At 37.6% G+C, this 17,537-nt stretch overlaps 1 protein-coding gene across 1 annotated transcript; it reads left to right on the top strand.

Moving 5' to 3' along the window:
• Window positions 1-89: 89 nt before the first annotated feature.
• Window positions 90-17,135, top strand: LOC139149453 (uncharacterized). The gene is made up of 5 exons (XM_070721261.1): window positions 90-242; window positions 8,790-8,874; window positions 10,307-10,668; window positions 16,534-16,774; window positions 17,088-17,135. Exons 1-5 carry the CDS (start codon window positions 211-213, stop codon window positions 17,133-17,135), a joined length of 768 nt encoding a protein of 255 aa, XP_070577362.1. The 5' UTR covers window positions 90-210.
• The last annotated feature ends 402 nt before the right edge of the window (window positions 17,136-17,537 follow it).

Here is a 17,537-nt window from a genome sequence, read left to right as displayed (position 1 = left end):
AGCGAGAGATTCGTTCATGACTGCATTATCAGCAGCTACGGTCAAAGGTTAAAGTAATGCATTTTACGCATGCGCACATATCTATTAAATTTCAAAATGGCGGTGAAATCAAACTTGTATGTGTTGTACGTAACTCCCAAGTAATTTTCGAGACCACTGGAGATCGTCTCGAAAGATACCTTGCATGAAGTTGTAAAAAGGTCTTGACTCATGAGTGTCATAGAAAAATTCATAAAATCAGGGTAAGTACAAAATTGTTCGCTATTTGACCTGTATGTACTCTGAACGTCGATCCGTTGACATCGAACAAATGCTCAAAAACTTGTTTTAACACGACTTGGTTTCAGCGCAGTGGTGGGATGTTTAGAGATTTAAACTATCTACAGTTTCATGGATAACAGTAACTTCCTTCTCAAGTATAAATCGGTTTAAATTTTATCGCATAGGTGATAGATGCACTATTACTTAAAGATCGGCGGTACAGGTTTATGAGGAGCCAGGAGAGAGGTTCTTGAGTTTCCGAAATCCGTTCATGGCACCCACAATTACAGATAGTGAGTGGTAGAGTTAAAGGTAGCTGGCCGGTCCTGTACTCATTTTATCATTGTATTAACGCAGGTTTGGTTGCTTTTAACCGAATTCTTCCGAAGGACAGTATGTTCCCGTCATTCTTGTCCCAGGCAAGCATCGATCGCCCCCACAGACATTCGACTAAATCCAAGCAAACCGTCACTGATGCAACCTGTATAATCAGTGACAGTTGTGCGGTTTGTCTACATTGAGTCGAAAGCCCGTGTAGTCGTCTATGGTTAGATACATGGCAGAAGGCCTTTGGGTTACAGAGGTCTTCTGCCCTGAGACCAAGGCCGAACCAAAGTCTCCTGATGGATGCAGGACTAGCAAATAATTTTAATAAAAACTGGCGTAAAGATACGGACAAATGTACAAAATTCATCATAGTAATGTCATTGGTGACATTCAAGCAAACACCTTTATCATCATAATCACCATGGTAGTTGAAGCAGGTATCAGAATTATATTTGACTCAGATTACTGTGATTCAGAGGCAAACTGCAGCTGTTTTCTACATATTCCCTGCTACCATATTTTTGAAATTTGTCAGAAGGTGGAGTGAAAGTTCAAGCTGCGTATAACTGTCCTCCCACTAGAGAATGTTGATTAACCCACCCCCCCCCCACCCCGCTAACTCATAAATGCCCTCTTGCCAATGCCTTCCCTCTTGCCATGAAATCTTCCCCCCTTTACACCTTCCTACTCCTACAACCAATGCGAAATCCAGAGGCCCTTATTCTGTTGTGTTGAACAGCTTAACTGTCATAAATTTTAAATCACACAAAAGATTCTGACAATTGTTTTAATGTGTGTCTGATATTCAATATCACCCAACACATCAGATTAATAAAACTTTTTATTATACATCTACCATCGAGAACAATAGAATCATGCATGTGCTAAATAACCCTTTCAAACACCCGTTCTGTCACACTAACTGTTTCCAGGTGCCCCTCCCATTGCAACTTCATCTTTGCATTCATCACTGAACAGTTTCAAGGGACACATTGGATGATTGCCAGAATACGTCTCACATTCTGTACGTGTAGTGGACAGGCTATCCAGAAGTGCATACAAGCTAGTGTTCCATACATGTACTTGCATTATAAATGGAAGTACAATTGTTGGCAAAGCACGAAAACGGTTAATATTTGATGCCAGACAAACGCTAGATGTATCATAATAAGGTTATTACAAAAGTAATGCAAAGGATGCACTTTGACATACGTGTAGCGCATTGCTCACCTCAGGCGATATGCTTTGCCAATGTCCTCTTGCATCCTTTGTGGTATTTTGGTAATAACCTCATAATCTTGCAAATAGACATGCTATCTGCTGCCCTCTATTACTTAACATTATCAACCAGATTTATGGCAATCTGCATCAACAGCATCATTGACTCCACCTTTGTAACATCAAAGATTAGTCCTTTCAGGCCTAAGCCCCTATAGGGGTAGCTCTGGTAAGTGACCAAAAAGTCAGGCCTGAAAGGATTAAACCTGAGCTGCTGGTATGCTCTAACAACAAAGTTGTCAATGGAAACAATCACTATTCACCTGTCAATTGTAAAAATCTCTTCATCCAGTCTTGCTTTACTCTTTTTGCAATTCATAATGTTAAAGGAGCAAACTAACTTGTATATGAATGTTGCATGCTCAGTGCTAGCCTGGTCAGCTTTGAAGTATGAAAGTCTGAGCAAATTGTTATGTAGGTCATTTACCCCACACTCATGACCTGAGTTCAATTAGTCTAGAACATTCTCAAGGTCACTGCCCTTGATGACCTAACAACCTGAATTCAATTAGTCATGTTTGGAATGTTCTGGAAAGTTGATTAGTTGTGTAAGGGAGATAATTTTAGAACAGTAATTAGCATGTCAATAAAAGTTCTAGATTGTTCTTATATGCCTTTATAAAAGGGACGTGCTCAGCTTCCAGTCAGACTTTTGGGATCGTGTCTCTTGTGTGTTACTAAACTCCAGCAGTAGTCATTCTCAAGACCTTTCAAGACCTTCACTGCCAACGCTGGATTTATACTGTGGACTTTATGCAGCTGCAAGCCTGCAAGGACTGTTCATTCATCCGACTGACTGTTACAACTCTGAGACTGGAGCTTTGCCGTCCCAGCTGAGATAAGTAGTCTGTACACTTTTAAAGCTTGTACTCTGTCCCTAACTTAGCAATTAGTTTTGTTTTTCGTAATAAATTTTGTTTAAACGGAAACTGCTGAGTTCACCCTTTTGTTCGTTTTCTCTGCACGTAACAAATTGGGGGCTTGTCCGGGATACGAATATTTTGAGCCGTTTGACAACATTTTGTCTGCCTTTTCAAAACTACTGTATACTGTGAACTCAGCAAAATTCAATCATGGCGGAATTCAAGCCAGACGAATTTATGGATGACCTTGATCAGGACACATTTAATTCCCTCAGAAAAGACAACCTCATAGCACTGGCAAATTTCCTTAAAGTAGATGTCAAAAGATCTATGCGCAAGCGAGAAATTCAGTTCAAGATTGCAAAACATTTAGTTAATTCTGGCCATTTTGAAGAGTCTGCCTTAAAAGATTATGAGCCTGAGTCTTCCTTCGAACTCAAAAAATTAGAATTAGAAATACAGGCAGATTTGGAGCTTAAGAAATTGGAATTAGAAAAGGAAAAATTACAAATGAAAGACAAAGAATTACAAATGGAAGAAAGACAGAGAGAAAAGGAGAGAGAACTGGAAGAACATCGACTACAGTTAGAAATGAGACGTTTAGAGCTTGGACAGTCAGGAAAATTCTTCCCTTCAGACAAGTTTGACATCACTAAGCATTTCAGGTTAGTTCCCCCTTTCCAAGAAAAGGATGTTGATAAATATTTCCTCCATTTTGAGAAAATTGCTCAGAGTCTGAACTGGCCTAAGGAGTCCTGGTCTATGCTTTTGCAGAGTGCTTGGTGGGTAAAGCCAGAGAAATTTACATTCAGTTGTCAGTAGAGCAGGCTTCAGATTATGATTCTGTGAAGGAATTAATTCTCAAGGGCTATGAGTTGGTGCCTGAAGCTTACCGTCAGAAATTTAGGGATTGTGAGAAGGTGAAGGATCAAACTTATGTTGAATTTGCTCGAACAAAAGAACAACTGTTTGATCGTTGGTGTTCTTCGGAAAAGGTCAGTCAGAATTATGACAAATTACGACAGCTTGTTTTGATTGAGGAATTAAAAGGTGCATCCGGAGTGACATCAAGACATTTATCAATGAACAAAAGGCAGATACATTGGAGGTTGCTGCACGTTTGGCCGATGATTATTCATTGACCCACAAATCTTCATTTCTCAGCAAACCATCCCAGTCCTTTTCATACAGAAACAATGCAGGTAAATTTAACTCCTCCTTTTCATCCAAGAATTTCTCAAAGGACAGTAGAAAATCAAATGACAACGGTTCACAAAATTCAAGTAACACTCCCACATCATCAGATCCCAAGTCTCAATCTCCTTCTGACAAACAGTTCGGTACACTTTCTTGTAACTATTGTAAGAAAGACGGCCATTTAATGTCAGATTGTTTCAAATTGAAAAGAAAACGTGAAGGTCAAAGTAGTCAAAGTGGATCTAAGCCCACGGCTTTATTTCTTCATCAACTCGATTAGAGTCTAATAATGTGTGCAACACATTTTCTGAGGTTAAACCCCTCTCATCCCCAATTAATGAGGTCAAGATCAATTCTTCTCAAGATAGCATTATGGGTATTTTCGAACCATTTATTCATGATGGTTTTATATCACTTTCTAGTGATTTTTCTTCCGCTACCCCTGTCAAAATTTTAAGAGATACCGGGGCTTCCCAGTCTCTTTTGTTGGCAGATACCCTGCCGTTTTCTGAAAAGTCATTTTCAGGTTCTAAAGTTCTTATTAAGGGGGTAGATTGCAATGACTACATTCCTGTTCCTCTCCATAATGTCTATTTGTCTTCGGACTTTGTTTCTGGACCTGTGACTTTAGGTATTAGGCCTTTTTTGCCTTTTGAAGGGATTCACCTTCTTCTTGGAAACGACCTTGCTGGGGACAAGGTCATTACTAATCCACTTGTGACTGATAATCCTAGTTTAGATCAGGATCCAGAGCCAATTGAACAAGAGATACCCGATTTATTTCCTTCATGTGCCATTACTCGAGCCATGTCAAAGAAAACTTCCGAGAATCAAAATACTCTCAAAAATAATGTCACAGATGTTGACTTAAATGACACCTTTCTCAGTCAGGTGTTTGACACGGATCATTCCGTTATCCCTCGTGGATTTGAAACTTCCAGTAAAACTTCTGCTGACCAAAGTCAGACATTTTCTAGATCAAATCTCATTGCAGAACAACACAAAGACCAGATATTTTGTCTTTGTTTGACAGGGTAGATGATGAAGATAAAACTTCAGATAGCTCTGTTTCCTATTATACAAAGTCTGGTATTCTCATGCGTAAATGGAGACCTCCAGATGTTTTGGTTGATGACGATTGGGCTATAAAACATCAAATTGTGATTCCAAAGCCCTATCGTGCTGAAAATTGCGCCTGGCCCATGAAACGCCCTGGGCTGGTCACTTAGGAGTCAGGAAAACTTATCATAAAATTCTCAGTCACTTTTATTGGCTTAATCTCAGGCAGGATGTAGCACATTTCTGTAAAACTTGTCACACATGTCAAATGGTAGGAAAACCAAATCAGACCATTCCAAAGGCCCCTTTACAGCCAATTCCTGCATTTCAAGAACCATTTAGTAGGATACTAATAGACTGTGTTGGGCCCCTACCAAAAACAAGATCAGGAAATGAGTACATGTTGACAATTATGTGTACATCAACTCGGTTCCCCGAAGCCATACCACTGAGAAATATAAAGACAAAGACTATAGTGAGAGCTTTAGTCAATTTTTCACTTTATTCGGCCTCCCTAAATGTGTCCAGTCCGATCAAGGCTCCAACTTTATGTCTGGTGTTTTTCAACAAGTAATGGATCAGCTGGCATTAAACAGTATAGGTCATCCGCCTATCATCCAGAAAGTCAGGGTGCTCTTGAGCGATTTCATCAAACTTTGAAAAACATGATTAGGACCTACTGTTTTGACACAGAGAAGCAGTGGGATGAAGGAATTCATTTTTTGCTCTTTGCTGTTAGAGAGTCAATTCAAGAGTCTCTTGGTTTTAGCCCATTTGAGCTTGTATTTGGACACACAGTCCGTGGCCCACTTAAGCTCGTTAAAGAGAAATTCCTATCAGACGATGATGATTGTCTGAATATTTTGCAATATGTCTCAGATTTTCGTACAAAGCTCTCTAAAGCATGTGAATTAGCCAGAGAAAATCTTGAGTCATCTCAGCAGTCAATGAAAACCAAATATGATAAAAACACCTCAAAACGGAAGTTTGAACCAGGTCAAAAAGTTCTTGTTCTACTTCCAATTCCTGGCAAACCACTCCATGCTCGTTACTTTGGGCCATACCTAATTGATAAGAAATTGAGTGATTTAAATTACATCATAATAACACCTGACAGGCGAAAACAAAAACAGCTATGTCACATAAATATGCTTAAGCCATATTTGGATAGGGATAATCCTACTATAACTCAGCCTGTCAGTGCAGTCAGTTCAAGCCATTATGAAGATAGTGATACTGAAACTGACTTGAGTGAAAATACTCTAAACTCAAAGCTGGGCTCGGTCAAGCTTCAGAACTCAGAATCCTGGAGAAGCTGGAGTCTACAAAGTTGGCACACCTCCAGCCAGAACAACAAACAACAGGTGAAAGAACTGCTCCATGAATATAAACACCTGTTTCAAGATGTTCCAACGAGGACGAACGTCATCTATCACGACGTTGATGTTGGGGACAGTAAGCCTGTAAAACAACATCCATACAGACTGAATCCAACAAAAGCGAAATATCTCCAGGAAGAAGTCAAATACCTGCTGGACAATGACTTTATTGAACCCAGTAAAAGTAACTGGAGTTCGCCGTGCATACTTGTTCCCAAATCAGATCACAGTTATCGTATGTGCACGGACTTTAGGAAGGTCAACACTTTAACAAAGACAGACACTTTCCCAATCCCGAGGATTGATGACTGCATCGACCGAGTGGGAAAAGCCAAGTATGTGACGAAATTTGACCTACTGAAGGGATTTTGGCAAGTCCCTCTGACGGATCGTGCTCGTGAAATATCCGCCTTTGTTACACCAGACGGATTGTTTCAGTACAAGGTGATGCCATTCGGAATGAAGAACTCTCCGGCAACGTTCCAACGGATGATCAACGACGTCATATCCGGGCTAGACGGGTGTGCAGCTTACGTTGACGACGTCGTCCTGTATAGTGACACCTGGGAGGAACACATCAAGCTCATGCGGAAGTTCTTTGAGAGACTGAGTAAAGCAATGTTGACTGTCAACCTTGCCAAATCTGAGTTTGGTTGGGCGAGGGTAACTTACCTCGGACATACTGTAGGACAGGGTGAGGTAAAACCTGTTGATGCCAAAATCAGTGCCATTTCAAGTTTTCCCATACCAAACTGCAAACGACAACTGATGCGCTTTCTCGGTATGGCTGGTTACTACAGAAAATTCTGTCCAAATTTTCTCCACAATTACTGACCTTTTTTTTGTTTTTTTTTTTCCTAATACAAGGGCTGAAATGCCACGTGGGTCCCCCCCCCCCTTCCCCCTTTGACAAACTTACTTAAAACGAAAGTAAAGTTTGTTTGGTCAGAGCAATGCCAACAGGCATTTGATACACTTAAAGCCATACTGCAAAGTGCTCCAGTGTTGTCTGCACCAGATTTCACTTTGCCATTCAAATTAGCTGTGGATGCTAGTGATACGGCTGCTGGTGCTGTTTTATTGCAAGAGGATAGTCATGGTGTAGATCATCCTGTTTGCTATTTTTCACGCAAATTTAACAAATCCCAGAGAAACTACTCTACAATTGAAAAAGAGTGTTTATCTTTGATATTAGCTTTACAGCATTTTGAAGTTTATGTTACTTCTTCAAATCAGCCAATAGTGGTTTATATTGATCACAACCCTCTTGTTTTTCTGCAGAAATTTAAAGGCAAAAATCAGAGATTGCTAAGATGGAGTTTAATGTTACAGGAGTTTAATCTTGATATTAGACATATCAAAGGCAGAGACAATTTAATTGCAGACTGTCTCTCTCGTATTTAGAGTTTATTGTTGTTCACTTTCAAGAAATTTTACTTTAGAGTAAAAAATTTTGAGTACTTAAATCTTTTTCAAGATTACATTTGTAAAAGAAAGATTTTTCTTTGAAAAATTTTCTTTTTTTGAAGAGGGGGTGTGTTATGTAGGTCATTTCCCCCACACTCATGACCTGAGTTCAATTAGTCTAGAACATTCTCAAGGTCACTGCCCTTGATGACCTAACAACCTTGAATTCAATAGTCATGTTTGGAATGTTCTGGAAAGTTGATTAGTTGTGTAAGGGAGATAATTTTAGAACAGTAATTAGCATGTCAATAAAAGTTCTAGATTGTTCTTATATGCCTTTATAAAAGGGACGTGCTCAGCTTCCAGTCAGACTTTTGGGATCGTGTCTCTTGTGTGTTACTAAACTCCAGCAGTAGTCATTCTCAAGACCTTTCAAGACCTTCACTGCCAACGCTGGATTTATACTGTGGACTTTATGCAGCTGCAAGCCTGCAAGGACTGTTCATTCATCCGACTGACTGTTACAACTCTGAGACTGGAGCTTTGCCGTCCCAGCTGAGATAAGTAGTCTGTACACTTTTAAAGCTTGTACTCTGTCCCTAACTTAGCAATTAGTTTTGTTTTCGTAATAAATTTGTTTAAACGGAAACTGCTGAGTTCACCCTTTTGTTCGTTTTCTCTGCACGTAACAAAATGCACTGATTTGTTTGTGTTTTTCTATTCAGGTTGTAGATGTATTATGATCCAAAAGTACATGTATAGCAGTGTAAATCATGATAATGAACACACTGTGCCATCATAAATACAATGAGTAAACCCTCTTCACAGTCATGGCAGTTTGCAGAAATGCATTCAAGATTCAACATGGAACAACATTTGAAGCTTTCATATGAATCATGACATACCATCATTTGTCCTATACACTGTTGTTTGTTTTCAATGACACTTATGAAATAAAACTTCCACCAATATAACTCGATGGCAGTTTATCATGAGCCACAATTTCTGCCCTTTTCAGGGTAGACCCCTTTGCTGAAGACCCCTTACCTACAGCATACTACCATCCATCTCTTGAGAGAAAATTGAAAAAAGAAGAAAAGAAGGTGAGGAACTTTTCAGACGATTAGTTTGGTTGTTTTTCAGTCCACACAAAGTTCAGTGTAAAATTAATTAGTGGTAGTTATATGTCTTAAGGCCAAATAAAAAAATATTTGCGTTTCAGGTAACCTGACCTTGTCAATTTAAAACCTCTGACTTTTGAAGTATTCTGCCTTTACAAAAATCATGTATGATTTTGCCAATTTTGCTGCATTTTGATGAGTCACACTTAAAAAATATATGTAAAAAGTGAAAAGGTGTTACCCACTGACCAACCATAATATTTTTTATGCTTAATTGCGCAAAGTATACTTTTAGTTTCTTTACATTTGCATTTAGGTGGTGCTGCATGTTGCCAACACAATTTTTTTCAAAGCAATATTTATCATCAAAGATGACAAGGAACCCTCCTCATACTATATAGTTTTAGAAAGCAGAGACTCTAAAGTTTAGTATGGTAGCACTAGTTTACTCGAAGGATGAAGTGGGTGTATATTTGGGGTAAAAAACCTCAATTTTGGTATTAATGATAAAAATTAATTTAAGTCAAAAACTTGACGCTATTTTCTGAAATGTAATATTTCACTTGAAAGAAGAGTATATGTAGAAAAAAACGACTATTTTATTTGGCATTATCTATCCTCATTCTAAAATGGTAGGGTTTTAAAGACTGACACTCAAAAAAATGATTAAAATCATGATAAGCAAAATTAAAATGCCTCTTATTCAAAATGTAAGAATTTTATTGCCAAACAAAATAGTCGTTTTTTTGTAATATAGTATTTAAAGAACATAATGTAAAAATTTCAGAAAATTCGACCCAGCCAGAGTGAAGTTAAATTCTTTGGAAATTTTGAAATTGGGAGGTCAAAGAAGCCAGGAAATCGGGTGATTTGCATTCATTTGCATAAATTAACAATTCTTTTATCACGCAACTTTCAACTGCTTGACAAGCTAATAGGTGAACCCAACCAATATTTTAATTTTGGGTTAACAAATTAATTAAAGTTGAATAAATATTTGCAAAAAAAAGTGATTTTTGAGCAAAATACGCTGTGTTGGGTGCAGCACCCCGTTAATATGGCATGGGTACTGACAGGTACCTAGAGTAAGATAAACAAGAGCAAATGCATTCATTATAACTATGAATGTCAAAACTGCTTTTTATTTTTTATTTCTTTATATCTTTGATTGGCCCTGAAAGTTTGTTTTTATCCATTGTGTTTTTGATGTATTGAGTGTTGTTCAGATATATGTATAGCAGTAACTTTAGTAATGCCAGCAACATTGAAATTGAAACTCGCAATCGTGTTTACTTTCAACTCAAATGCACTCTCCTAAAAGTGGCCTGTTCAACTCTAATATAATTCCAACTTGCTCTTGCCAATATGGTAAATCATAAAAAAGTTTAATTTTACAATTTTTTCTGCTCCATAGATATGCTTGAGTCCAGAGAGGCCAATCAAGCTGAAAGCTAGTGAAACTAGAGACAGACAAACTGGCCCAAGTCCTGGAGCAGAAAAATTCCTCCAAAAAAACAACTTTCTCCTTGATAGAGAGCTTCCAACACACGATACACCAAGTCCAAGGGATACATCTTCCAAGTTCAATGAGTCATGGGCATCCAGTGAGAGACCATCCACTATCATAACACCAGAACATGACACAGCGCCCTCATTGACAGTGCCATCATGGGGTTTGACAGATCTATTAGCAAGTACAAGGGAGATTTTAGATGAGTTTGATCAGAGGAAACAAGTGCCTCAACCACCACAGCCAGACAACTCAACCTTAGCAAGGTGAGCATAGTTTTTACTTCCAGGTACATTTACAACATTCAATAGTCCAAAATTACATAATTCTTTGTTTTGCAAATTATGAATGAAGGGGGAGTGGTAAGTGATTGAAAGACATGCACACAAAACTTAAATGTAAGATCAGTTTGCCTTCTCTCATACAATATGCACATTCCTTCAATATGACATAAAACTGGTCCAATAATCATTTCTATTCAAGGTAATACAATACCAGGTCCATGGGACATTTGAGATTTACAAATTTAAGTACCGGTAGGACCATCCTGAACCACTGATAATTAGTGGTGGTACCAGGTGTCTGGAAAGGGTAAGCGTACCCTGCTAGCATGCTACACCCGTCAGGATTGGTCCCAAAATTGTCTAATATTATATGAAATGATACAGTTTATGAATCACTGTAATAAGTCAAAGCCGGGAATGCTGTCGCTAATCATTTGAGTGACCGAGGTGTCATATTTGGCCACAATGTCATCATATCGACCTTAGAACTTTTTGAAAGTCCTCACGAGTCTTTTGGATGTATATCCCTGTCTCACTAGTTTGGATACCAATAAGCTGTGTCTCAGTTGAAAATCAGCATAGGAATCACAAGCCCTACTATACCTGAGAAGTTGAGACACATACACACCATAAGCAGGTGCATGACAGAATATTACTTGATAAGTGGGGATAATTTATGATTTCAAAACCGAAATCATCCCTTTTGTCATACAGCTTAGTGTGTGGCCTATTTGTACCCTCTTGTAGGAACAGATCAAGATACGAAGCTGAGTTCTTACTCTCAGTTGTTTCTTTAATTTCCAATCATCAGGGTAGATATGATGTAAGTAATTTGATATGTCTGGATTGTCTAGACTAATCAGATCATCAATATATCTGTGCGTGTTGTTAAAATGCCTTGCAAGTTTTTTAGACCCTGCTTTGTAGAGAGATTGTAGGAACTCTGCTTCATATGAATAGAGAAATAAGTCAGCAAGAAGTGGTGCACAATTTGTACCCATTGGTATGCCGATAGATTGTTGAAAGGTCATACCACCAAACTTAACAAATATGTTGTTGATAAAGAAATTAAGCATGTTTATACTGTAATAATTTCTTTATCTGTGTATTTGTGCTGGGCATCCATGTTGTTTCTAAAATAACCTGACCTGTGTTTGATGGTGACATATTGGTACCTTCTACTGCCATTTTTATGCAGGAAAGCTTGTTTAACAAGAGATGACAGCCTTGTTTTAAGTTTATCGTGGGGAATTGTGGTGTATCGTGTGGAAAAGTCAAATGTTCGGATTGACCTGTGCTTGTTTTTCTTGACTTTTAAATCATGCAACAATTCCTTTGAATATTTTAGTATCCACATTTGATTCAACCCACTTGTTTCATACATTTGTCACAATATCGAAAAAGATCATTTTTGATGGTTGTTAAACTTAAAGACAATAATTGTGACAGATGTTTGGTAATGCAATTGCTTGATCCTGCAATAAAACGTTGTTTGTAGGGGTGCGTGTGTAGTTTAGGTATCCAATACAACATAGGCAGTGTTTTGTCCTCCTTTTCCAAAGGAATGCCAAATTCATTGAACACAGATGAATGGTTTAAAAAAAATGTCATCATCAGTGAGCGACGAAAGGGTGTAAGTTGTATTACTCTTATCTGAATGAAGGTCAAATTCATCTATTATACACTGGATGTAATAATTCCTACAGATAATGATAATGTTGCTTGAAGCTTTGTCTGCAAGAAATACAACATGTTCTTTGTGTAAGCATTGAGGCATGCTTTGACAGAGGGTCAATACTGAGGAAGTATTTACACCTTTAGTGTGAGAACGGAGATGTGAAATACGTGATTTTAATTTGTCTCTGACTTTGCTCTGCCAGTCAGAGAGGCATTCCACATCAACTTCCTCAACTGCAGCCCACTGTCTTGCATATTTTCCGGCGATCCATTATTGAAATTAAATTTGAGGCTCTCGATATTTTGGGCCATATTGAAAGAGTTGCTCGAAGTTTGTTGTTGGTAATGATGGTCAGGTCACCAGTTATTATCGTGACCAAGTGGTTTATAGCAAAAGGGGGATGACAAGCAATTGCAAGTTCTGCTGTTGTTTGGAGGAAAGTTGAAATTTTTCAAAACATTTGTTACAGTTAAAAAGTTTCCTACCAATGGTTTCTGTGTATGAGTAGGAAACTATATGTGGTTCTGGAAATTTAAAAATATGGAGGTATTTTTTTCACTACTTTCTTATCATGCAAAATATTGCTGATGTTTATTTGGTCAATCCCTTTGTTTGCAAATTGTACATGAAAAAATAAACGCTTGTCACTGTTCAAGAGTTCTGTCCTTACTGGCTTAAACAGCCGGTAATTGCTAATATTGATAATAATTTGGACTAAACGATAATCAGGGCTGTTTTGGTTGATATTCATCATTTTAACTCTTGACAGTAGCAATCTCAATTTCTGCAAGGAGCAAGCAAACAAAGTAGTTCTTATTTTGTGAACTCCTAATGGCTGATTAAGTATAGACAATAGATCACTGAACTTGGGAGGACTGCTGGTATTACCATGTCTATGCCCATGGCTCCGTCGTCTTCTAGTGTGAGAGTTAAATAAACCCATCACATTTACACGACTCCCCCTAGGGCTGGATAAATTACCCACCCCTAGAATGTTATCGTTACATCCATAGGGCATAGCTGTACCAAGTTCAGTGATCCAACAGTGTTCGCGTTGCTTGCGGTAGCTCCTGCTTAGTTTGGAACTATTGGAAGGATGATAGATTTTTTCCAATATTCGGACTTTCATGTTTAGTATGGAATGTCGAGGACCGTTAAAATGAGTGTATAGGTACGTCGGCAAGTTATTATAGCATGGTTTAATGGTTGTAACATTACTGCTGGAACTTGGAAGAAATAGTTTTGTCTCAATGTTAAAGAGATATCTTGGTTTTGCTATAGAGCACCAGCAAACACAGACAATTCTGCAAGAAAGTTTCATGATTCTCTTTTCCTGCAAAACTTTTAAAACCCTGATAGCACCCAGATATAAAAATAGTATGCACTCACTCTTGCCTTTTCAATGGTGAAAATCAATAAGGCATGATAACTTATTCCATATATTTTATTTTTTTATAAAAGGACACCATGGTCAACATACTTCTCTTCTTTTCCATTTGAACTTGTGATTGTTTCTGAGATGTCCTTGGCATAGATACAAATGTACATGTTCAAGCAGATTCTACTTGTTGTAATTTATCCCATATGTTTTATTTCTTACAAAAGAACACCAATCATCAATAATATTTTGAGTAGGATCTGCTTCAACACATATCCATGCCAAGGATATCTCACAAACAATCACAAATTCAAGTTAAAAACAAGTGAAGTATGTTAAGTGTAATTTTAATATTTCAAAAGTAATTTAAAGTAAGTACGTTAGTAAAAGTACAATTTATACAGCGCCTGAATCCAAAACAAATTGTTCTAAGGCGCATTACAAAGAAATTTTAAATAAAAGGCAACAGTGAAAAGGGTGCTCTAAAAGAAGGGTTAAAAACTTCAGAAATTAAAAAAAAAGTGACACTGGTCTAAAATAAGCTTCCCTGAAAAAGTAAGTCTTAACACTACGTTTAAAAGACGAAACAGTTTGACATTGCTTAATTTCCAATGGAAGATCATTCCATAGTTCTGGTGCTTCAGTCACAAATGCCCATTTTCCATAGCAGAGCTTAACTGGATTGGTTTTAAGAAGAAGTTTGTCCTTAGATCGCAGATTGCGGCGAGGCTCATACCAGATGAGTAAGTTAGCAAGGTATGGTGGAGCTGAACCATTCAGAGCCTTGAAGGTGATCAGCAACAGTTTGAATTTGATGCGTTGTTGTATTGGGAGCCAGTGCAGGTTGAACAGAATTGGAGTAATGTGAGTAGACTTCCTGGATCTGGTGATCAGTCGAGCAGCTGTATTTTGAACACATTGGAGTTTCCTGATATATGTAACAGGTATACCATATAGAAGAGTGTTGCAATAGTCTAGTCGTGATGTTACCAAGGCATGAATTAGAATTTTCACCGTGTCCTTGGATATATACTTTACAATGTTGTTAATGGTTCTCATATAGTAATAGGCAGCTTTACAGACTTGATTTACTTGGTTTTCCATAGACATTCGTGTGTCAAATGTGGTTCCGAGATTTCTGACTGTTGTGGATGGTAGAACTGTGATTCCTCTGATGTTCAAGGTTGGCATGTCAAACTTCTTGATATTATTACTTGAACCAAAGAATAGAAGTTCTGTTTTATCAGGATTCAATTTCAGAAGATTGATAGTCATCCATTTTTGAATACGTGATACACAGTTTTCCATGTGAGAGATGTTACTGGCAATGTCTTTCAACTTGAAGCACAGGTACAGTTGGGAGTCGTCAGCATAGAGATGAAACTCAATGTTGTTTTCTCTCAGAATGTCACCAAGGGGAGATGTATAGATAGTAAATAAAATGGGACCAAGTACTGATCACTGTGGCAAGCCATACTGTAGAATGTAGGGTTTTGATGTACTGTTTGCTGACGATTTCTCAGATATGATGTAATCCAGGACAGTGCAGTTCCTGAAATATCCATGCGATATTTCAGTCGAGACAGGAGAATTTAATGGTCAACAGTATCAAAAGCTGCAGAAAGGTCCAATAGTACAAGCATAACAATGTCGCCTTTGTCAAGTGCTGAAAGAATGTCATTCTGTACCCCGAGAAGTGAAGTTTGTGTACTGTGATTCTTTTTGTAAGCAGATTGCATGATTTCATCCAAATTGTTCATTTGTACATAATCTCAGGATCAAGATTTGGTTTTTTCAGTATTGGCTTAACGGCAGCAATTTTCAACTTTTCAGGAACATATCCAGTTGAAAGTGACATGTTCACTATGTTCACGAGAGTTGGCAGTAGAAATCCAATAGACTGTTTTAGTATAGATGATGGTATCGGATCCAGAATGCAACTTTTGTTTGGTGACTGTGAGATTATTTTTGAGAGTTCCTCTTCAGTTATTGTGAAGTTGTATTGCAAATAGCATCAGTAATCTGGAGCGTTACACCATTACATAGTGGAATGTTTTATAAATCTGTCCTGATAGTCTGAATTTTATCCGCAAAGAAATTTGCAAAACGATCAGCGATTTCTTCGTTTGAACTGTGTGATGGTAAGGGCGATTCGTTGGATTTATGAAGCAGTTTGTTTACAATGTTGAAAATTGCCTTCTGGTTGGTTGAATTAGCCTCAATGGTACTGTCCTAATTAGCTGATTGACTACGTCACATTGAGATTTGTATATTTGTCAATGAATTGTGAGTTTGGTTCTTCTCCACTGCCGTTCGGCAAGTCGCATTTTACGTTTCTCTGTTGTGACATCACAACGATATAGAGACAAGTCTTTACATTGTTCTACCATTTGGTGTTTTGTGTTACAGTTACCTTTTGTTGTCGTTATGGTGCTGGTTGATTGATTAACCCTTTGCACCCTGACCCCCTGGGACTCTATGATGTCATCAGACATTTATGTCCGAGCCGGGTTCAAAGGGTTAAGTCCCGTAGTGTCTCACCATATTGATTGATAAGTGATGTCAAAGATGAAGATGGATTAATGACAAATCTTGAATTTTGTATATCATTGCAGAAATCTGGAATGTTGATGTCACATATTTTTCTTGATGATATGATTCTTCTAATAGGACATGAATAACAAAAGGGACCAAATGAAAAATTTTTTTTGCTGAGAAGTACTTTGAATGAAAATTACCATTACTGCATTGCTTTCATTAAAAAGAATGGTATTTCCTTCTGAACGTACAGATACATACACAGATTTCGATATGGGGAACCTAAAAGTCGAGAAGAGAGACAGAAAGAAAGTGAGAAGCAAAGAGATTTCTGGTGGCTGTCTCCTACTGACAAAACATCAACTACAGATGATGTGAGTCTTAGAGGGCGCAGTCCACACAAGGGACAACGTAATGTGACAAAGTCACCAAGGACAAAGTCACCCAGAAGAGCCAGGTCTGATGGTAAAAAGAGTGTAGCATCTGCAACATCAGTGAGTAACTTTAATCACTTAATCAAAATCAGTATTTAAGGTACATTAGCTGTAACTTTTGAAATATCTTTAAGAATTCTTTTCATACTTGTAAAATACATGTACTTGGCTAGATACTTGTAATCCCAGCATTATGTTGAAATGACTTTTCAACACAGTCTATATGTATACACCAGTAATGGCTAATCCTATTGTTGACAACTATATTGTACTCTGGACAAGAGTTTTGTCAAAGATAACATTGCATGATGTACTCAATGCATTGTATTACCAAGGTTAATAGTAATGCTTTGTATTTCAACATTCTACAAAGAGACTGAAGAAGAAAAGTACTTATTTCATTGAACAAATACTAGTGTAATGAAAATATTGTCAAAAGTTATCACTATTGTCCCATTACTATGCCCTCATCAAAACTGATAAATTTCCTGAAAGCAGTGACAGAAAAGCGTTAAGTATTATGAAACTTGATATGTAGCAATACTGAAAAAACGACATGGAATATGATGTTTATACAATAGTTAGGATACACTATCGGCTGCAATGATAATCCACTGATTAATGGAAGATTAGAATTTGTTAAAAGAAAAATTTGCAGAGAAATTCACAGTAGTCTGCCTATACCCTGCTATGGATTATTAACATTGATGTTATTATTTATATCAAGCTTGACTTCAACATTCTATTTACCCAACTTTTAATCCATTTCCTGTATCTATCTGAAGATTTGACCATAGTTCAGAAAGATGCACCTGAAATATCA

Source organism: Ptychodera flava, chromosome 1, assembly GCF_041260155.1.
Source record: "Ptychodera flava strain L36383 chromosome 1, AS_Pfla_20210202, whole genome shotgun sequence".
Classification (NCBI taxonomy): domain Eukaryota; kingdom Metazoa; phylum Hemichordata; class Enteropneusta; family Ptychoderidae; genus Ptychodera; species Ptychodera flava.
This window is presented reverse-complemented; position numbering and strand designations above follow the sequence as displayed.